Below are 24,388 nucleotides of genomic sequence, written 5' to 3'. Positions count from 1 at the left end.
TATGGGGTTTACATAGACCCCTCGCTTATGAAGCTTACATAGGCTTCTCACTTAACATTTAACAACAACATAGTCTAATAGTTCGTCACACATTTAACAATCTAAAGAATGAACCATAATAGTTTGGGCATAGCCCTTAGTCTATTACAATATGCTTATATTGGCTACAATGAAGTCCCAACAAAAGAGAATGGAATAATCGTCTAAACAAATTAGACAAAACTAATAAGGCTTGATAAGTGGTTCTATCCTCAGAACTCAAGAGGACTCATCAATTGACTTAGGAAAGAGCCTAGTCTTTTTCTTCAATGACCACGAATCTCCTCAACTGCCCGAACCTAAAATGTTTGGGGGGAAAAGAAGAAATATGGTAAGTACAAAAAAAATGTACGAAGTGTTGGCACCCAATTTTGACCCTCCCCGATAGTAATTAGTTCATGAGCTTCTTAAATTCTCAAATAATTTAAAATAATTAGTTTTATAAATTTTAAGAAAAAATATAAAGTTTGCGTTATTTTGAATAGTTTTGTCACTTTTTATAATTTTTAGATAATACATATATATTTTACATGATTATATATATAATTAGTATATTTTATGATTGTTAAAAAATCATCTCAAATGATTTAATTTTTTTAAATTATTTTACTAAATTAGTTTTGTGATATGATAGTTTACATTTTTGGATTAATTATTTTATATAGTTATGTCGATTATTTTATTTTGTTAATATTAAGAAGCTCATTAATTAATTTATAATTCATCTTATTTAGTTATTATCCCAAATCCCCTAAACCAATTGAAAGAACAAAGTTTTGGTCCCTTTTGAATTTCAGCGGCCCAAGTTTAATTTTCAGCAACCCCATACTTCTCCAGAAACCAGTAACCCATTTCCCTCCCCATTCCAATTCATCACCAGCCCACCACTTTTACCCTTACCCGCCCTGTACGCGTACAACAAAGACAACATCTTTGTTGTCTTCTCCTCCCAACGTCTCTTTCAATTCGTACTATCGCAGAAGCACCCCTATCAGCGCAAGATTGAGTCACGTTGCTCGTCAAGAACCATGGAACCAATTTGGGTCGTCGATTCGCCGTTTCCTCTTTTGGAATGGGTTGAAACTTCAGAAAAAGGGTGTTTCCCTTTAGTGGTGAGTTTTGAATTTTAAAATTTGAAATGGGCCCTTGTTTATTCCAATTCTACCCTCATCTTTTCCTCTCAATCTCTGCCCTAGTTTCATTCTATAAATGTTGCCCTCTGAATCATTCTTAAGGAAGGGGGAAATTGGAGGATTTTCGGGAGAAAAGGGGAGGAAAAAATATTGAGAGTTGGGAAAAGTCGGCAAGAACTTACTAAGGGAAACCACTAGGCTGAAATAGTCATATAGGAAATACAAGAAAATACACCTTAAATACATACATTTTTATGTTATTTGGTTGCTGGGATCTTCTACGATTTAAGGTTAGTGGTGAAGTGTTACTCCAAGCTCAAGTGTTGTCAAGTTTCGCTGCCCCGAGAAAAGTATCATCGCTTTCTTCTGTATTTCGTTTCAATGTAGCATATTGTGTGCATTCTATATTTGTGTTTTCCTATGAGTTTTCGAAGAGTAAGTTTGAATTCTAAATTCAGTAAAGTTTTGCTTTGATTCAGGTTGGCTATGTTGTTCCGTCTCCTTTACTGTTTATTTATGTTCCTAGCTTCTTTTTTTAAGGGCCCGTTTAGATGGGCTTAATAAAAACAGCTTTAAAAAAGTACTTTTGAAAGTTCTGAAATTTATTTTTAAAATAATCAGTTATTCGTTTGGATAAAAGTGTTGAAGTTGCTATGCCAAACGTGAAAAAGGAAAAATGGAAGAAAGAGATGTTAGGGTTACGTGGGTAATTTGGAGATTGTATAAAAATATTAAGGGCAAAAAGATAAAAATGTGGTCAACTTAAAACAGCTTATAAGCTAAAAAAAACACCCCTACCCAGCTTTTAACTTTTGGCTTAAAATAAGTTTTTTTTAACTTAAAATAAGTTATTTTGAGTATTGCAAACAACTAAATAAGTCAAAAATCAGCTTTTAAGTCGGTTTGACCAGCTTTTAAGCTGAGCCAAACAGGCTCTTAGTCAAGTTATCGAGTGTTCTATTTCGTTTTACTACATTTTTTTGTTATCGCCGTGAACATGTAGTATTGCTTTATATTCGATGCCATACCCTTCATCCTTTCAACTCAAGTTGAGTGAATGAACTAAGGCGTCAATATTTCAAGTTTATATATCATATTTGTTGTTGTTTTGATTTCTTGCATCGACTGCTCTTTTTGATCCTTTACTCTGTTGTTTTGTTGAGTCTGTTTCGAAGTGTTAGCTTTGTTTTTTTTCAGATTAAACATGCTTTGTTTCTTATTTTTCTCTTCAAGTTTGTTATCTACTACTCCATGTCAATATCCTTAAGTGTTGTATTTTGTAAATGGGTGTACCACGTCCTTGCTTGGTAGCCAGTTTATTTGTTCATTAGGCTTCATCTCGAATAGTTTTCTAAGTGTTAAGGACATGCTTCTTTGAATGTTAATCTAATCGATTTTTTTTTGAGTCATGTCTGTGAGTTAAGTTCCTATTCTATATTGTTTAGGTTGTTTTCATATACCGATGATAGGTAGTTTTGGATTGGGAATCATGTTGGTTTAACATAGTTGTACTCTCGTCTTGAACAACAATAAGCATTCCGGTCCTAGTTTCCATCGTCGTGTAGCTTGGAGATATCTATCATAAGCATAACTGGCTGGTTTAGCTCACCCATTTATTTAAATTATTAATGAACCATGTCATCTCCTAAATGTTCTACTTATTTCTACCCATAGGTGCCTTAAGCATATTAAGTGGAGTAATAATGTTTGGCATGTTAGGTTCTGTGACTGTAATGATAGTTTTCTTCTAAATTGATTTTGGCCTGCTACTATCTTATGTTAACATTCTGCACTTTAGCATGAAAAACTAACAATATTAGGTTCCTTTGTTGGAGTTAAATTTGGATTTTATCATGAGCCTTTTTTTTACTTAATAATTATGCCACATGTTTCCTCTTAACACTTAAAATCTATTATTGGCCGATGGTTATGTATTCTCTGGAATCCAAATATTTTTTTAAGGAATATGCTACTATTTAGAGTTGGTTTGTTTACTAATTTTGGTCATTTTAGTTTGGTTTCATTTGGCTTTGTTTAGAGTGATATGTGTCGGTTCAATTTGAATTTCTTAAGTAGCTTTCTTTTTTTAAAAAAATTGTGTTCCATTGGAAATACATTTTATTTATTTTATCATTTCATATGCTAATTCACTTCTATTTTATTGCATGTAAAAAATTCATTTTGGGTCCCTACAGATCCTACTTCATCCATTTGCATTCTCTTGTTGAGCCGTAAAGTCTCAAACCCTTACCCCCGAGTCTGCCAGCCTTTTCGAAATTGACGTACAGGTTGAGAGCAGCAAGTATACTGCTGGGAATTAAGTTTACAGGCCTCCAAAGGCTCAAAACAAATGGATATACCGGCTGTATACATTAATATACAGCCGTAATATATGATATACAGGTGCAAAAAATGTGAAAACTCGGCATAAAATACAGGACATAATTTTCAAAAAAGGTCCAAAGTGGGGTCGTGTACGGCCTATATACCAGAATATACATAAAGTGTATACACAGAATATTTTGAAGGAAAATAGGCCAAAAAGCCCAAAAATTCCAGCAGCAGAAAATGGGCTCAAAGGCCCAAAATTGATGCTTCTATCCCTACTCTTTATTTATTATTATAGCCACTAACATTTATTTAATTTTTGGTTAATTAATTCTAAATGATAGTCATTTCTCTTTTGTTATAGATATTCAAATTATATATATATATATATATATATATATATATATATATATATATATATATATATATATATATATATATATATATATATATATTACTTAGTCCTTTCATATACCCCTTTTATTTTATTAGTCTTATCAACACTTCAAATTATTTTCTTTTAGAAATTTTTCCTTCTAAGTTCATTTCCCTTTTGAATAATCAATTAAAATTGAAATATTGATATTGGTAAGTAAATAAATAAAACTTGAATTTACTTTGTTTATTCAATATTTGATAATTATTTTTAAAAGGTCATTTAGTCAAATCGTCGATCAATCGCGAGTTAGCGGGCATTCTGAGGGCCTAACACCTTTTTGGAATGTATATTTGAACTTCGAATCATTTTTCAACTGATTTTATCTGTTTAAATTTTTTGAAAATAATTATAAGTTTTTTCTTGATTTTTACTAAAAAATCAAGTGGCGACTTTGTTAATTTGGAAAATCGATTTCTCTTAAATCATAAGATTAATTAATTTTTTGAAACTTAGTCTTTTTTTTGGTTATATTTTTCCGTGAAACATTAAGTATGACTCTTATGCACAAAAATCATTAACGCATGAGAAAAAGACAATTTAGTAAAACCATGCTTTCTATCAATTTAACTCAACTTGCATATATAAAAAGCATAATAAGTCAATTCAACATAATAGCAACCCAACATGTAGATAACCCAAGCAATACTTGTGCAATGCCAAAGATAGAACCTCATAATCCTATGCAAGGCTAAGTATCACATTAAGCAACCCACTTCATACTTACAACATATTTTCATAACATACCTTTACATCAATACTTACTCATAGCTTATTAATATAACCATAATCATAAAAGAACACTACTAGAACCATTCCTTAGGATCCAATATGTGCAATGTGTAAGAGAAGTCCCATATCATCCCTCATACTATGTAGTAGCCTTTAAGATGATCCTAATAGGAGTTCACAAGCATACTTGTTCATTACTTTAACATTAGGTAAAGAAGTGCAATAACCGAGACGAGACCATGTGAGCTACATGGAATCCGTGTTCCATTCCCACACCGAAAAGAGTGGATTAACACTTGCCTAAGGCGTAACCATTCGTACGTAGCTATCTAGGTGGATCCACTAAGCTAGAGTCCTATTGGGCACACAGTTAAGGGTCAAGGAAATTGTTTCTAGAAACCTTGACTTACTAACGTGGAGGTTTCCATATCATAAGACAACACATAATTAGGGAATTCGGACCTACTAACGTGAGGAAACCCATGTGGAAGTCCGGACTTACTAACGTGGGACCTCCATCTCATTTACATGTCCTTTTGGTGCTAAGAAATTATTCCCTTTAGTAATCATCATAATCATTATACAAGATCACATTAGTATCCTCTAAACCCCTATGTGAACATCTTATCATAATAGCTCATAGATATTCATAAGTGAGAACTACCCTTTCACCTTACAAAACCACATACAAGTGAGTAAAACTTTCACTTAACACTTTATTAAAATCATGAGAAACTACTTTCAATCATATAATATTCATATCATATCATACATACATAATTCATGTCTAGTTCAATACCTTAGAGTTAAGGATGAGGAATTTCTAGCATCAACACCACAATCACACATTAGACATAGGAGCATTACTATCTCTGTACTACATTTTACCTATTTAATGTCTTTTAACAAGTTTTAGACTCCATATAACCCTCTGAAACCTTCACCAAACTTAGGTACATTAACTAGTTAAATTTCGCTAGTTTTCGGACTTCAAGACTTTCTTTAATGATATGGCTCCAATACTTCTTTTACAAGTTATTTATACTAAATTGGGTCTAAATCATCATTATACAATATATGAGGCTCTAGTATGATTATGGAATTTAAAGGGTGTTACATGGCACGTTGGGCAAGCAGTCCCAAAAACCTGCTGCCTGACAACTTTCTTTTCCAACGTTTGGGTCCTCCTCAAGGACCCTTTGGGTGGTCCTCGGGGAGTCGTACCCAAACTTGTTGACCCTACACATGTTTATTACACTAGGGTAACCTCCACTGTTTTTAGGCTCCAAATAACACATAAAAACACGACAAACATCCAAGTACACACTAGCACACAAAAGACTAGTTTCCGGACGTTTTGGTCGTCCTTTGACATTTGACGTCAAACATATTCAAACCAACTATTACAAGTTGTTTCTCACCTTATTAACAAGTTATTAACACATAAAACTCATGTTAGTCTCTAGTTTATCCTAGTTCATTTTGAGGGGCGTAACAGTTATGCATCAATAGATTGTAGAACTCGAGTTGTCAAGTTTCAGAGTCGTAATGAGCCAGTTATAGAGTGGAGTAGTAGTTCAGCAGTGCCTAAGGGTCGTTTCATTTCATACCTTAAGGCAAGAAAGTTAGTTCTAAAGGGGCATATCCATCACTTAATCCGAGTTAATGACTCAAGTGTTGAGGTACCTTCCCTTTAGTAAGTTTCTATAGTAAAGGAGTTTCTAGAAGTCTTTCTTTATGATCTGCCCGGAGTCCCAGCCTGTGAGAGAAATAAACTTCAGCATATACATCATTCACTTCAACAAATCTTACGATTAGACACAAAAAGTTTAGATATGCTAAATAAGTTGTCACCTATTATACATTTTTACGACAAATATTACTTTTCTTCCTCAAACACATGATTCACATATTTTTATTGATGAAAAATAAAATTCGTAGCTAATGTTGTCTACAAATCTCTCCCACCAAAAAATGAAAAATTGCGCCAATTATTATGTAAATTTATCCACAAATTTAAAGATATTGGTGACAATCAGTTTTGTCACTTCACAACTTGTGACGAACCTTAAATGCATGACTCACATACATTTAGTGACAAAGTTAATTTTGTAGCAAATGTTTTGTTTACAAACTTTTTCCACCAAAAATGTTAATTGGCGCCAATTATAAGGTAATATTAGCCGCAAATTTGATGTAATTGGTGATAGTCCGTTTCATCACTAATTTTACTGACAATTCGTGACAAATCAATATTTCTCATTAAAAGATTTAAGTTTAGATACGAAAAATATTTCTTCATGAAATGTATATAATCAAATTATTGACAAAATAATGTTTGTAGTGAGATGGTGTAAACTTTAGTCATTAATTATATGTCATTTCGTGACATTCACTTTTGTCACTAATAATATAAACATTTAATGTCTATCATCTTTTTGTCTCTGTTTATCTATAATATTATTTGACTTGGTTACAGAATTCATCGCGGATTATTTTCTCATTATCTCAAATGAATTCATGTTATGCACTTTAATTGGTTAAATACAAATTAGGGCAATTTTCACATATAGCTAATAAAAAATTTATATTTGTATGTTATAGCAAAATTTGCATAATTGCGCTCCATAGCAAACATAAAAATTGTATAATTCGCTATACATATACAGTTGAAGCAAATTTTATATAACGAAGTGTATAAAACAAGAAAGAGAAAGACAGTTGGGCAGAGAACTGTATAAAAACGAAGTGTATAAAATGAATATTATTATAAGTGTATAGAACGATTATATACAATTTGAATTTGTATAAAATGAGAAAGAGAAAAAGACAAAAGAGACTTGACAAGGAATATACAATCGAATTGAATTGTGTATAACGAGAAAGAGAGAAATTAAATACAATTTACAATTTAAAAATTTGAAAATTGTATAAAATGAGAAAGAGAGAAAGGCAAAAGAAACTGGGCAGGTGAGTATTTTTATTTTATAATTATAAGTGTATAGGACGAAAATATATGTACTTGCATGTGTATATACAATTTTCTCACGATTTATACAAACAGAAACGCAATTTATACATTTCGCTTCTGTATGTATAAGTGAGAAAGGAGAGGATGACGAGCGAGATTTGGGAGAGTGGCGAGCGAGTTCTGGAAGAGGAGATAGAAAGAACAAAAATTTATGTCTTTATACAATTTTTTCTGCTTTATACAATTAGAAATAATTTTTATACACTTGTGTTTATATAAAAAGTGAGGAAGCGAGCGAGAGATTGAAGGAGACTGGCGAGCGAGATATTTGGGAGAGAGAAGCCTGACAATTTTTTTGCAAACGTTTGCTATGGAGAACAATTAAATCAAACGCTAGCTACTTTATTTATTTTAGGTTATTAATTTGCTATTATATACAATTTTCCATAGAAATTAATACAAAAGAATTATGTACAAAAAATTTTCACTATTAAAAATAATGTGAATACTGGTCTCCAATTAAAGTCAACAATTTCTTAAATTGAGATGCCGATATTCTTAAAAAGAATTATTTATTTTCCGAAGAAAATCATCCCCAAGAAATCAGTTTTGCCATAGACAAAAAAAAATCACACCAACCTCTAGAGCTCGAAAAATATCTCTTAAAAATAGATATAAAAATTGATCTCTTGTCTATATCGGATTAACAAATAAAGAATAAGATTAATTATTACTTTGGTTGAATATAAAAAGAAATAATTGCTATTAATAAACTTTAATCAAACTATCTTTCGGAGGAATGTTATGTGTAAAACAAAAAAAAATAATTACAACATCCACTTACGAAAGTCGATAATATTAAATTTCCGTAATTAATTTTATTTTCATTAAACATTCATATAGTGACGATTGGAGTTCATTAGTTTTATTTTTATTAAAATCGACCTCTAATTGACGGTACTATATTATAAAATTAATAATACAATGTTATTTTATGTCCATAAAAATACAAAAACCTCAAAATTATTTCAATTAATTTTATTTTCATTAAACATTCATATAGTGACGATTGGAGTTCATTCGTTTTATTTTTATTAAAATTGACCTCTAATTGTCGGTACTATATTATAAAATTAATAATACAATGTTATTTTATTTCTATAAAAATACAAAAACCTCAAAATTATTTCAATTAATTTTAAAGAAATTATTTATAGAAAGACATATTCATGTAAAATAAAAGACAAAAAAATATAAAATATAGATCTTCGGAGGTCTATATTATTTAATTTTATCAGATCAATATTCCTTAATTTAAATTTAGTATAAATTAAACTCCAGAGGTCAGCCCATTTTGTTTTATTAAAAAATTAATTCGTGGAGTAGACAAAATTATAATGATAAATTATATTTGAAATATTGAATAACGACGATATTAATTAACAGGTCATTATATGTACATTTGTAAATTAATGCAATAAATTTATCAAATCTACCGTCATATCATGAACTAGAATCTCGTTTAACGATGTAGTGGTCAAGAGCCAAAAGATGATTCATCAGAGTATAAAATGTGAGGCAATACTCATAAAAATATGAGACGATACTCATATAAATGTCATAATAAACCAAATTATTTTTATGATAGCGATTCATCGAAACTTTGAATGTTTTGTCTCGCTCAATGATATACTCAACTGAACATTGATAATTCATTGGTTTTAAAAGATAATACCTATATGTTGATACCTAATTTTGATAAACCTATTACCGTTTCTAGATTGATATTTGTTTTGAAATGTATTACTTTTCCTATTTGTTTAAATTTATATTTTATTTTTTCTAAATAACTATATACACTAACATATATAATTTTAAAAATTATTATTATTATTATTATTATTATATCAGTGGTTAGATTTATATTATAGCATTATCTGTCCAATTTATTTCAATTCTAGCCTTTCGAGTCGATCTTTTACCAATTTTAGCCTATCACTTCAATTTTCTTTCCATTACAGTCACTTGTTTACTCGTACGTAGGGGTGTGCACAAACCGAACCGACCAATAAATCGAACCGATAAAATGTTATTGAGTTATTGTTATTGGGTTATTGGGTTTTTAATGGGTTTAGAAAAAATATTTTTTGGGTTATTGGGTCGGTTTCGGTTTATCCTATTGGGTTATTGGGTAAATCGATAACCCAATAAGACGATATTTATTTACTACTTACCCTTCCTCAATATTAAATATGCATAATTTAATACATAAACAGATTCAATATTAGCTTTTCAGGCTATGTGATTGTTTGGTTAGGAAATTGGTGAGAACTTTGTTGATTATCTGGTGGATCAAACAACTGTTCAAGATTGTCTCATTGAAATATTTTATTTTAGTTTTAATTCTAGTTCGTAATTGTAGGCGATAGCTTTTGCAAGTTTGTGAATATTAGTAATTTGATCAGCATTCAAAGTTTTCTATTATGTTTTTGCGGTAAGTTGGTAACATGTAATTATAACGTACGTACTATTATATATTATTTGATCGACATTTTTTTATTGGGTTAACCGAAACCGAACCGATAACATCAAAAACCGATAAACCGATAAACCAATAAAAAGTTTCTTATTGATTTGTTACTGGGTTAGCATATTTTAAAACCGAAAACTGATAAACCGAATCAATTATATATAAAATCGAACCGAACCGACCGATGCACACCCCCTACTCGTACGATGACCATTTTTCCACAATTCATTTCAATTGTAAACCATGAAGTCTCATGTATGAAATCTCATCCCAGCCGTCCATCTTACCTGATCAATTTCACTTTAAATCATACTTGTTCATTTATTTAGATCCAACAGTCAGGATCTATTAATCTTTCCCCCTATTTTAATACCCTTAAAACCCCAAAACCCTTAACATTTACGTTCATTATTCCTCTTCTTTCAAAACGAGCGCCGCTCAATGGCGAAGACCATCAAGTGAACCCTAAACTTCCGCCCTTTCAAGTAACCACCAAACGAGCCCATTTCTCCTCCTCTTTGCCGTCAAAGAACCATAAATGGCAGCAGAACCCCTGCTGTCCTTCTCCTCTTCCTTCACTCTCCTCCTCCACCCCCGCCACCCAAAGACCACTGACGAACCACCACATGCATGCCAGTCAATGGACCATCACAGGTCCAGAGAACACCGCTTCTACTCTCCTCTCTTATTCTCCTATGAGGCTGACGGAAATAATAGAAAGAACATTGCTGCTCCGACCAAAAAGCTACGATGGAAACGAAATCTCTAGCTAATGACGATGATGAACCACCATGATCGTAGCCAAATTTAATAAAAAAAATTTTGATTTCGGAATTTCAATTTTATTTAACAGAACTCTTCCTGGTAAGATTAATCTATCCCAGTTGCTACAACTTTCATCTATTTTTTTTTTATATCTGAGACCTATATAAAAAAAAGCTTATGCTTTGCTCATAATTTTATGATTTTCATGAATGTAATCCCTCTTAGTGATTTACATTTTTCTACCTCTAAATTGTATTGTATAGTGATTACTATTAACGTTTCAACGAAAAAAACATGATTCGGATCACAGTCTTTTCCATATTAGCTTTCTATATTAATATCCTCCTTGCTTGAAATATGATTATAATAATGTTTTGTGAAAATATGATTGTAATAATACTTTGTGATTGTGTTATCATGAGCATGATTGTTGTTCTACTCGGGGATAATGAAGAGTTTTTTGTGTTGTTTTCTATGATGGTCATCTACTTGGAGAATTATTCTCTTGGCCAGCTCTATTTTTCGTCCATTTACTATAATTGACTTCTTTTCTTTTCAAGTTTTGAGTTATAATATTAGTGTGTGAATCTCAAATTTTAGAATGCCTAGTTGAATTTCACTGATCTTTATTTCTTTCCTTAAATCGTGAATTGTTCTCTTCCACAGTTACTTTAATAAATATTAGTAGACTCCTTGACTAATTACCTTCCTTATACTGATTTAAGAAAATGATGTTAGTGATTATATATGGAAAACATATATTTATTTGGTTTGTTTCGGAAAACCAAGACTTCAATGATTGAGTGTGATTGAGTTTGATGCCTTAGTACTTGCCCTCTACGTTGACCTGTTAATAATTCTCTTTCTTGATTTATTTAAAAATTGTGATTGATTACCTTAATTTGAATAATCTCTAAATTGATTGTTCTACGTATTCAATATTCCTTAGTCTTGCCATTGGGTTATTTAAAAGTTCCATAAGTAATCCTTGTCGATTTTCTTATTTATCTAATTATGGTGAACTAGTATAATATGTGAATATTGATACTTGAATTGGCTGCAATTATCTCCTCCTTAAATAATTATTTCCTTTTGCTTGAGTATATTATAATATTAATTCACAGGTTATTTTATATTTGGCTGGCCTTACAGTGTAAGGAATGTACTGCAAAAACTAGAAATCATTAGAGCTGACATATGGGCTAGACTCGTTAGGCCGGCCTGGCTTAATCCGGAATTTAATAGGGTTCGATTAAGATTTTTGGAGCCCATTTAAGAAAAAGGTTTTTTAGCCCGGTCTGAATAAGCCTGTTGATTTGATGGGCTTGAGAAATATAGGTAGGGTCGGCTCGTGACCAATAATAATTAATTGAAAAATATAATATAATATTAAATTTTAAAATTAAAGAGAGTCCAAATTCAAAATAATTACGTTATTATTTTTATTTATATATTTATAGTTTTACTTGAAAAAAACATAATAAATAGATATAATTTTAAAGACCTCCCTCCGGGCTTCGCTCTATAACACTCACCTTTCCTGTGACTTACAATATTACGTCTACCTTATTTTTATTTTCTTGTAACCATTTTTAAATTTATTTAAATAAATATAAATTAATTTAGATTTGACAAATTTAACATTATATATGAATGTTTAGATCTAATTTTCAATAATGTATCTTTATTCCTTGGATCATGTTTCTTTTTCGCTTGTGTAAATGTTTAACTAGAACAAAATCTTATCGTTCTTATTGAATTTATTTCTTGGGAAGTTCAATTTAGTCTTCCATTTGAATAAATTGTTGTCGGAAAATGATGGCTTATTGTGGGAAATTTTTTTACGCGAATTGGTAAAAGTGAAATAGAAATAAAAAGTTAATATTTGGTGAAAATGTGAGTCAACTTTGTTGAAGACTTTGATCTTTGTTGAATTAAAAAAACAAGTCTTTGTGTTAATTTATTTTTAAAGTATTTGTCAAATGAATTATTTTTATATATAATTTATTAATAAGAAGAAATTTATATAAAAAAGAATAAAATTGTCAAATTTATATTAGTTTATATTTATTTTAAATAGGTTTAAAGAATGATTACAAGTAAATAAAAATAAGGGAGGTAGACATAATATCGTAAACCAAAGAAGATGTGAGTGTTATAGATCGTCTCTGAAATTATCACTAATAAATATTATAAAAATAATTTTATTTTGATTTGATTAATAAGTACTAACATTAACATCATGTAATATTGTTTTGTCGATATTTATGATAATATTTTAAATTATAATTTAAAATTTAATTTAATAATTATAAAAAAATATAATTTTTTTCAAAAGTGGGCTGAACCGTCAAGCCTGTAACCCACGTACTTGTGGGTTGGGCCGATCATTTTCTGGCCTACGCCAAAAATGGGCTAGCCCGGCCTGACCCGTAAAATGTCAAAGCTTGTATGATTTAGCTCTGATGGGGTGGGCTAGCCCATATTGACAACTCTAGAAATCATTGACAAAGAGGCAACAAAAAGCAACTAGGCAAAATGTTACAAGGGTGTGGCTGAAGCGGCAACACGTCCATTGCAATTCGTAATTTTTCGAAAGTACAATGGTAGAAATAGAAGTAAATGCTTAGTTCTGTAAAACTAATACTTAGTTATGTAAAACTCAATTGCCAAGTGGAGAAGCAAATCTTCGTTAGTTTGTGAAAGCAGGAATTGGTAAATTTGTGTTGTACACTAGTTTGTGTAAACAAGCAGTTTTTATTTTATTGCTTTAGTTTTATTAATGTTTAGTATATGAGTATAATACGATGTGATATGGCCTATAAGTTTTTAAATTATTATTGACTTGCTTGTGTTTGTATTTGTGGCAATATATTTTGTCCTTAAAAGCTTCACTATTAACATTCTTCATAAAAGTATAACATTTAGTGACGAGAATAATTTGTCTCAAAAAATTACCTATTTATTACCTACAAATAACTTTTGTAGTTTATGACAATAGTTATTGTCACTAGTTATGGTATTTAGTAGAGACAATTTTGTTTCGTCGTTACAAAAATGGTTTTGGTGACGACATTTATTGTTTTCAACAACAAAATTATTGCAAACTAATTTGTCGCTAATTTATATATTTATAGACAAAATAGGATACATAGGTAAATGTTACTTTTTAATGACGAAATAATATTTGTTTAGCTACGAATACCTATTACAATAGAGACAAATGGCATTGTCATTTAAATACTTAGTCACACACCAATTCTGTCCGGCTTAATAGCCTATTTAGTGATGAAAACATACTATTACTGACAAATTTTTGTAATTTTCTATGATGAACAAGTTTATCATAAATATTATGCATATGGGGATAAAAATAACTTTGGTAGTTAATAGTACTCAGGTTTGGCTAACCATCAGTTGAAAGTTAGGGAATGTGACATTCTGAAGACAACTTTCAGGATTAGATATGAGCATAATGAGTTTTTGGTTATGTCATTTGGTTTAACTAATGCACCAGCAGTATTCATGAACCTTAAAACAGAGTATTCGAACCTTATCTAGGTATGTTTGTTATCGTCTTCATCGATGACATGCTAATATATTCAAGCAATGAAGAAGATAATGCTAATCATCTCAGGATAGTCCTTCAAAGATTTAAAGATAAAGAGTTATATGGCAAGTTCTCCACGTGTGAGTTCTGGATTAAGTCTGTGGCATTCTTGGACAATGTAGTTTCCGGTGATGGAATTAGAGTTGATACTCAAAAGATAAAAGCAGTTCAGAGTTGGCCTAATCCCACGTCTCCAACTAATATTAGGAGTTTCTTGGGTTTGGATAACTATTATAGAAGGTTTGTTGAGTCGTATTCATCTATTTTGTCCTCTTTTACCAGGTTGACTGAAGAGATAGTTAAATTTCAATGGTCAGAAGCTGGCGAGAAAAACTTTCAGGAGTTGAAGAAGAGGTTGACTTACTGCCCCAATTTTGACCTTAAAAGAAAGTACTCAAGGTTTTTTGGTGTACTGTGATTCATCTAGAGTTTGGTTGGGCTATGTGTTAATGTAGAATGAAAAAGTTATCGTAGACAGTTGAAAGTTTATAAGAAGAATTATCTAACCCCTGATTTAGAATTGGTTGCGGTAGTTTTTTCTTTGAAGATATGGAGACACTAATTACATGGTTCTCATGTATATATATTCACTGATCACAAGTGCTTACAATATGTGTTTACCTAGAAAGGCCTCAATCTCAGACAGAGAAAGTGGTTAAAATTACTCAAGGATTATGACATGAGTATTACTTACCACCCAAGTAAGGCTAATGTGGTTGCTGATGCTTTAAGTAGGTTATCCATGGGGAGTAACACCTATGTTGAGGAAGAAAAGAGGGAGTTAGCCAAAGATGTGCACATACTTGCACACCTGGGTGTAAAACTTATGGAATTCACAGAAGGAGGGATAGTGGTGACAAATGGGGCTGAATCATCACTAGTGCTAGATGATAAACAAAAACAAGGCCAAGACCCCATTTTACTTGATTTGAAGGCGAATGTTCATAAGCAAAAAGTATTAGCTTTTGAACAAGGGGGAGATGGTGTGCTGAAGTATCAAGGTAGATTGTGTGTACCTAAGGAGGATGAACTCCAAGAGAGGATCATGGAGGAAGCTCATAGCTCCCGATATTTCATTCATTCGGGTTCCACCAAGACATACCGCAATTTTAGAGAAGTATATTGGTGCGAAGGTATGAAGAAATGCATTGCTGAGTTTGTTGCCAAGTGTCCGAATTGCAAGCAAAAGAAAGTAGAAGACCAAAGGCCTGGAGTGTTGTCTCAGAATATAGAACTTCCAGAATGGAATTGGGACATGATTAATATGGACTTCATCACAGGCTTGCAAAGGTCTCGCAGATATCATGATTCAATTTGGGTGATTGTCGATAGAATGACAAAATCAACCCATTTTTTGCCAGTAAAGACCACTCATTCGGCAGAGGATTATGCAAAGTTATAGATTTATGAGGTGGTGAGACTTCATAGAGTCACAGTTTCAATCATTTCAAATAGAGGTGCACAATTCTCTACACAGTTCTTGAATTCTTTCCAGAAAGGTTTCGGTTAAAAAAGGTGAACTTACGCACTGCTTGTCATCCTCAGACGGATGGGCAAGCGGATCATACTATCCAAACCTTAAAAGATATGTTGATGGCTTGTGCATTTGATTTATAGGGGAATTGGGATGATCACCTAGCTCTTATTGAGTTCTCCTACAATAAAGTTATCATTCGAGCATCATAATGACTCTATACGAAGCTCTTTACCAAAGAATATGCAAATCTCCTATTAGGTGGTTCGAAGTTGGTGAAGACGGGTTTATAGGACCAGATCTAGTTCACCAGGCTATGGAGAAGGTTATGGTTATTCAAGAGAGATTGAAAATAGCACAGAGTTGTCAATAATCCTAAACAGATACTAGGAGAAAAGGTCGTTGGAGTTTGAAGTGGATGATTGGGTATACTTGAAGGTTTCACCCCATGAAGAGTGTTATGAGGTGTTGTAAGAAAGGAAAACTTAGTCCCCGATATATTGGACCTTATTGCATAGCCTAAAGGATTTGCACGTAGCTTATGAGTTAGAGGTACCATAAGAGTTGGTAGCAGTTCATCCAGTGTTTCAGATCTCTATGTTAAAGAAGTGCATGGGCGAGATCCTTCATTAATCGTACCAATTGAAAATGTTGGGATCAAGGATAGCCAATCCTATGAAGAGATTCCAGTTTAGATTTTCGATCTCCAAGTTCTCAAGTTGAGAACAACGGAGGCTGCATCAGTCAAGGTCCTTTGGAGGAACCGATTTGATGAAGAAGCGACTCGAAAAGCTGAAGAGGATGTCAAGAAGAGATATCCACATCTCTTTGAATCAGGAGAGAATGCATATCAAGGTACTAATTCTCTTCTTGGTACTTTATAAATTACGAGTAAACATGTGGTTACTTGCTTTTGTTTGTTGAGTGTTAAACTTGATGTACTATCCTTAGCTTAGTGAAAGAAATCTTATTCAAGGATGAATGTTCCCACTGGGGAGATATTGTAACATCTCACAAATGTGAAATAGCTAAGAATATGCTAAGAGATTAAAAATTTTCATTTTTGGAAAGAAAAGGAAAATCTGGAAAATTGCCTAAGGTTAAAAAATGAGGTTTGGTCATTTTCAAAGGAACATAACTTCTAGCTAATGATGATTTAGAGGTAGTTACTGACATGGTTGGAAATACCTTGGAGATATCTTCCCAACGCCTCCGAGTTTGTGCATTTTTGATATCTTATGAGGGAGATATGTCTATCGAATGTTGGGCTGTTGAAGTAACAAAAGTCCAAATCCGGATTTACGAAAGGCAAAACTAGTCTTTCACCAATTAATTTTCTATTTCGTTTCAGGGGTTTATTTGGGTGTAAAAACAAGGTTTAGTTCAGATTGGAAAGTTAAACTTTACATTTAAGCAATTAGCCAAGAACACCAAAGTTTGCGAGTGGAGTTCGTCGGGGTGATCCCTATAAAGGTATGTGAGATCTTTCATGTTGGGTTAGTTTACCCACACCAATTTGTTTAAATTTAGAAATTTTAGTAGGTTGAATGATAAAATGTGAAGTAATTGAACAACATTATTGAATTCTTGTTGGTTGAGTTTTTACATGACTAGTGTTGATTTGATTAGTATTTCCGGGTTATTTTTCAAGTCAAATTATTGGGTATTTAGGGTTCTAATGATCTTAAGTGGTTGGGAAAAAGAACCATGGAAATTTAGAGGGTTTAGAAATGTAAAACGAAGGAAAAAAGTCAAAACGCCTGTGTAGGACCCTGGGATGCCTCGCCTCCCATAGCCCCACAGGACAATCTCTGTTCGTAGGGACTTGGGCGTCGTGCCAGCCAGAGCGCCCCGACATGGTCTCTGATGTTTGGGACTTGTGCCCCACGCCTCTCAGAGCGCCAAGGATGCCTATTCACCCCATTCATTCCCCACTCTTTTGTACTAGTTCCTAAGTGATGTATCCATGTTTCTTAGTTGATTCCATCACTCTAAGGTACATTAAGCATCATGAAATCATCCATAAATATGAGATCATGAACCTAAAACCATAATCCAATTCAAGGAAAGATAAGATTAAAGTAAAAGGAGTTAAGAGTTAAGTTTAGAAGTTATGAAGTAAGTCAAACAAAATTTTCTTAAAGTTTCAAGAGTTTTTATTAAACGTTTTAACTTCCTTTTAAGATTCAAGTTTCAAGCTTATTAAAGATCAAAGAGTTAAGTTCATTTCTCAAAAATTATAAGGGAACTAAGTATGTAAGAATAAATTAGATTTCCAAAAGAGTTTTGAGCAAGAAAAGAAAATATTGATTCCAAGAGAGCTTTTTAAAGCTAATTGTTAAGCAATTATCTCAACCCAAAGAAGGAATTTTTTTAAAAAACACAAGAGCAAGTATATTTTGGGAGTAGTATTGACCACCGATGTGGGGATGAGAGTTTATATTAACTCAAGTCTACATGAAAATCATGTAGCCATTATCTGTATTAATGGGTCATACTTTTTTTAGATGATCACATAATTTAAGTTGATCCACTAAGTTAATTAGTTCTATGCAACAGTTAGTTCTATGCGACGACAAAGTATAGGACAGTTCTAGCAGCATGGGCAAGCCGTTGTATCATCACTTACACACACACACAGAGGTAAGTGTTCCTTCTTATGCCTTTTCAAGCTTAAGTTGTTGTTAGCATTCCAACTGACATACTCATACATTCAATGTAATGATGCCAGTTGACCTGCATGTATCTTGATGCAGATGCAGGTAACCAATATCAACATTATCCAACTCATCGTTGATCAAGCTAAGCACTCATAGTTAGTGGCGAGCCTCCTTGCATTCTGGAGGACACATTTATTGCTTTTCAGTCTTAAATTTTATAGGATGTTATAGGGTCTGTTAGTATTGAGTCTCTTATCTTTATAGTGTTGGAATTTTTTTATTCGGTCTTAAGTGCCATTTTGGCTAAGTTATTTACTTTAAGTTATTGAATGATTCTATTTCATTGAGTTAAGTCTTCCACTGATTTAAGTAAGCCAGAACAATGGTCTGCTCAAGACCAATAATGGTCATTCAGTGCCGACCACATCTAGGGTGTAGGCTTGGGGTGTGACAAACTTGGTAATAGAGCATAGAGTTCAAGAGTCAAAGGGAGTCTATGAAACCGTGTTAGTAGAGTCCTAGTTATCGGTGTGAAGCACGCTGCATCTATAATTAGGAGGCTAAAACATTTAGGAATTTCTTACTTCTTTTATATTCCTTATCATGTGTTAGAGTTTATCTCTAAAAGATTCTCTCTAATTCGTTCTTCCGTGTGTTTCAAATAACCATGCCTAAACGAAGAGCAACAAGAGGTTGTCCAACTAGGATGAATGTAGACGAACCATAATTTCCTAATGTGCCAAACATGCAACCTCAAGGAGAAGTCAGAAATGCTGAATTCTATGAGGCTATCCAGATTTTCAGCAAAGTTGTGACTAATCAAGTTTGGCAGCAAAGAGGAGGTAGGCAAGAAGAGGCTGAAAGTTTGAGGATTTGTGAATTCTTGAGAATGAATCCTTCCAATTTCAGGTGTTCAATAACTATTGAGGATTCACAAAATTTTGTTGAAGAACTGAAGATGGTTTTTAATGTAATGTATATTGGTGATGCTGAACGAGTTGATCTAGCTGCATATCAACTGAAAAATTTGACTAGGACTTGGTTCGATCAATGGAAGGATTGTAGAGATGAGGATGCACCACATTCGAGTTGGGTCTATTTTGAAGAAGCTTTCTTGGGGGATTTCTTTCCCCTAGAATTGAAAGAGGCTAAGGTACGAGAGTTCCTTACACTGAAACATGACTCTTTGAGTGTGGATGAGTATGGATTGAAGTTCACCCGTTGTCCCGCTATGCTCCTGAATTGGTTAAGGATATGAGGAGCATAATGAGCTTCTTTGTCGCTGGCTTGGGTCGTGCATCAAGTAAAGAGGGTAGGTTTGCGATACTGATAGGCAACATGGAGATATTCATGTTGATGGTTTATGTGCATCAGGTCAAAGAGGAGAAGCTAAGGAACAAAGAAAAGTATAGTTGCAAGAAAGCTAAGATTGAGAATGAGCTTGGGTAGTAGAATGGTGGTTCAAATCGACCACAATTTCAGAAATAAGAGGGGCCTGCACCATCATCTTAGTTGATGCAAAAGTTAAAGGTATCATTCCAAATAACATAAAGGGAGCTGTAAAAAAATTAATGATGTTCATTTTGTTCCTTACTTTGCAAGAAAATTTTCTTTGTGTTGGTCAACTCACTAAAAATAGTTATTCTCTTGTGTTTAGACATAATTCTTGTAATATTTATGAAAAAATTAAGCCAAAACAAGTCATTGTTGAACTAAAGATGATAAAAATAAACTTTCATTACAATTTCATTAATTGCATTAAAAAATGAAGTTGTTCATGATTTATGGCTTTGACACAAAAGACTTTTTCAATTGAATTCTCAAGGTTTGAATCTTCTCAAGCAAAATGACATTGTGCAAGGTTTTCTGAAATACATTAGAATACCCTATATTTAAATAAGGGCCTATAGGTTATTTAACTCTCATTAAAAAAAGAGATTAGTTTTTTTTAGAACGAGCTTAAAGCCCTAACAAAACAGCAACAATGTTGCGAGTAAAAAAAAGGAAAAGGAAGAGAGTGTAGCAGTTGCGTTTCTTTTCTAGCGAAGGAACAAAGGCGATAAAAAAGTTGAAAGGTGAAAACTGTAAGGGGCGTAGGAGGAGAAGGTGGTTTGAAGTGAATGTTTCTTTCCTTTCTTCATCTTCTATAGACTTGCTAAGGATCCTATCCCAGGTAGTTGTTTTGGCGAGAAAAATCTGATTGCTACAGATTTGAAAATATATAAATTAGTTGAATAAGATGGATAAATAGATGAAGTTAATAATTTTTTTCTCCAACTGAATTACTCTTGGTTTGAATTTATATGGTTTATCAAACAGGTAGGGAACCAATAGGTCCAAAAGGGGATGAGTATTCTGAATTTTAGCATGAAATAGCCTAAATGAAGAAGTTAACACAAAATTGTTATGAATGTGATTAAAGATTGACCAAAGGGATTCGTAAGGATTAATCAAGCGGCAAGCTTGGTAGTTCGACAGGAGTACTGTGAGTAGTAATCTTACCGTAATTGATGTTTTATAACTTAAATAATTTTTACATGGTTTATAAAGTAAATGTGTAACTGACTGTTTTGAACTTGCAAGTGGGCCAAGTCTTTCACTGAATGTGATATTAGTAAGATTTTTTGAGATGATCTCATTCTTACAAGTTAGGATTACTATTATTGAAAATATTTTACACATATTTGAGAAATAGTATCTTGACAAATGGTTGTTAAACTTTGAAAAGATATGATTTGGTAAGATTTAAAAGGTTTGTTCGATTTTGAAATGCTTCTAGTGAAACACAAGAAGAATATAAATGGGAGTAGACCTTGATGAATTCTGTAGCTAACGACGAGTATGTTAGACCTGGTGCACCATGTAATTACCAATACTGATAAAGCCATTTCTAGTGGGAAGGTAGAACTAGTATACCATTACCGATATCCCTTGAGTAGGGATCTACCGATATAAATATTTAACTCCGTTAGGTGGAGTTCACTGTTATATGTTTCTTCGTCAAGAGAAGCCACAATGATTACATGATTCATCCTTGGAAACCTTCCAGCTATATGATTTGATAAATGAATGTTTTTCTGAGTTTACTATTTAGTATTTACATTGATTTTGCTTTTATGAGGCACAGAAGATGAATATTAATATGATTTTAAAAAGGATCACTTCACCATTTGATTATCACACTAGCATGTTTTCTGACTTGTCCGTCATTAAAATGGTTGTGTTTAAGTGTTATTACTCACTCAGCTAGCGTCTCACTCCTCACTAATTGTTTTTAATGAGAAATCAGGTGGTATTGAGTTGGATTTCATTAACTAGAGAGTGTGATTTGGTTGCATCTTGTGAGCCCCGCATTGCTTCACGTGACAAGAGAACATTTCATTTGCTATGTTTATTTAGTTCTTTAAAACTCTTAAAGTTGCTCCATTTGTTAGTTCTTATTTAGAGTCAGGAAATTCCTCCTAATTGAAGTGAAGTGACTAGTTTGAACCTCTTTTTACCATTTGGAGATTAATTGGTTTTATTGCTTGAAAATTAGGTCATTGATGATTGTACATTGTGTATTTCTAAGACAAGGAAATTTGAGGATGAGCAAAAAACAAAGAAAACCCTACCCGATTTTTCTGTAGAATTCTTGTAAGTGTAGCTTTGAAATACTTTCCCTTAGAGCCGGTCATAGTCCTTAATTAGGTCGTGAAAAAGTTCGTATTTGAGCACTAGGTTATTCTTATGACTTATGGATCACATGTTAGTAGTAGAATCTCAATTATGGTTAGCTTCCTGACTATTTCTATAATTATGATACTGCAAGTACATAATAGGATGTGTGTGGTCTTCCTTTCTAATTCCTGCATATGTGTATGGCGTTTAGCTCCAACTAGATTAATCTAACATTATTCATTTTTGTTAACCATATGGCTCGAACTTGATTATCTAATGATAGATCAACAACAGGTGTTCCTGAGGCACGTAATGTCACTTCAGCCAAGGAATCAACTTCCTCAACTTGGGGAGGAAAAGAGCTTACAGAATTGGTCGGGAGAGGGTCATAATGCCACCACAGGGAACCGCAACACCACTACTACTGGAAAGGAGAACTAGTCCGTCCCCAACATCACAGGAGAATGCTACTACTGGGGTACTTGCCTCCTTACAGAAAGCCATAGAGAGTTTGGTCGATAAAATGGATAGATATGGGAGGCATGGTGAGCTTAATATTGCTGCTTCTCAGACACATGCACCACTTCAATCACCTGCACGAACTTATACTTTTGGGAGTAAAGAGGTACCCTTGCAGGAATTCTTGAAATTGAAATCACCAAAATTCACAAGTTTTGATAGTCCAGCGGATCCTCAAAGCTTCTTGGATGAGGCATTCAAGGCCCTTCTAGATCTAGGATATTCTAGTGAGAGATGGTGGAGCTAGCAGCATACAAACTGGAGGACATGGCTAACACTTGGTATGAGATTGTATTGTTAGGTCGACCTACTTGAGCGGCAACATTAAAGTGGGATGAATTCACTAAGTTGTTCATTGATAATTTCCTTCCTAACAGTCAGAGGCAGAAGTATGCAACACAATTTGAGAGGTTGGTACAGACTCCAGATATGCATATGGCAACATATAGCGCCAAATTCTGTAAGCTTGCTAGGTATTCTCCTTTATTAGTACCTACTGAAGAACATAGAGTTAAGAGGTTCGTGCATGGGTTGGTTAGTTGTCTATTCAGTTCCTTAGTCCCAAATATGAGTACCATGACTTATTCAGAAGCAATTGAACTAGATAGGAAGATTGAAGAGAAGGGTCGAGAGAAGCATACAACCTATGATGTACATAAGAAGGCCAAGATAGGGGGATCTTACAGCGGCAACTTGAGTGAAAATCACAAAATATGGAATCAGGGAAAACAACAAGGCTCTCATTAAGGTTGGATAAAGTTTCACAGTCCACCTACAAGCCACATAAAAAACAGGGTACTCAAGGACAATAATCTTCACAAGGACATCGTAATTCTAGGCCAATGTATATTAGTGCTCTATCCGGTCATACTTGTAGTAGATCAAATAAAGGCCAATGTCATACTTTTACTAGAGGGTTCTTTCAGTATGGTCAATTAGGGAATAAATTTAGGAATTTCCTTCAACCGTCAAGAACCCCCACTCAAACTTATGCACAACTAGTTGCACCTACTCAGACTGCTCATAACGGTTCAAGTAATACTAGTACAAGAAACATAGGTAGAGGTGATGGAGATCATTTCATTGAAATTCAAGGAAAAAAGAATGTTGTTAGAGGTCAACCAAGAGTTTTTGCACTTACTAGACAGGATATTCAGGCCTCAAATGCGGTGGTTACATATATTTTTTCAGTTCATTCTTTTGATTCCCATGCTCTGATTGATACAGGATCTACTCACTCCTATGTGTCCTCATACTTTTCTTTGAGATTTGGTAGACAACTAGAGATGCTGAATCATCCTTATATTGTTTCTACTCATATGGGGGATTCGTTATTTGTTGAATAGGAGTATCGTGATTGTCACATTAGAGTTCAGGGTAGGTATTCCCTAGATAAAGTAATCGTACTTGATATGATTGACTTTGATGTGTTGATGGGCATGAATTGGTTATACTCTTACTATGCTACTGTTGATTGTCATGCATAGATAGTCAAATTCAAAATACTTGATGAGCCTACATTTGTATTAAA

General features: G+C 33.1%; 1 protein-coding gene and 1 long non-coding RNA gene across 2 annotated transcripts; both read left to right on the top strand.

The window, feature by feature from the left end:
- Positions 1-786: 786 nt before the first annotated feature.
- Positions 787-3,856, top strand: LOC104647795 (uncharacterized). The gene is made up of 2 exons (XR_002027856.3): positions 787-1,522; positions 3,368-3,856. It is a non-coding gene; the product is annotated as an uncharacterized lncRNA (long non-coding RNA).
- A 10,668-nt stretch (positions 3,857-14,524) lies between these two features.
- On the top strand, positions 14,525-14,962 carry LOC138349201 (uncharacterized mitochondrial protein AtMg00860-like). Its single transcript, XM_069299532.1, has 2 exons — positions 14,525-14,784; positions 14,827-14,962. Exons 1-2 carry the CDS (start codon positions 14,525-14,527, stop codon positions 14,960-14,962), a joined length of 396 nt encoding a protein of 131 aa, XP_069155633.1.
- The last annotated feature ends 9,426 nt before the right edge of the window (positions 14,963-24,388 follow it).

This window comes from Solanum lycopersicum, chromosome 6 (assembly GCF_036512215.1).
Source record: "Solanum lycopersicum chromosome 6, SLM_r2.1".
NCBI lineage: Eukaryota > Viridiplantae > Streptophyta > Magnoliopsida > Solanales > Solanaceae > Solanum > Solanum lycopersicum.
The sequence above is the reverse complement of the archived record's forward strand: the minus strand, read 5'-3'. Positions and strand labels throughout refer to the sequence as shown.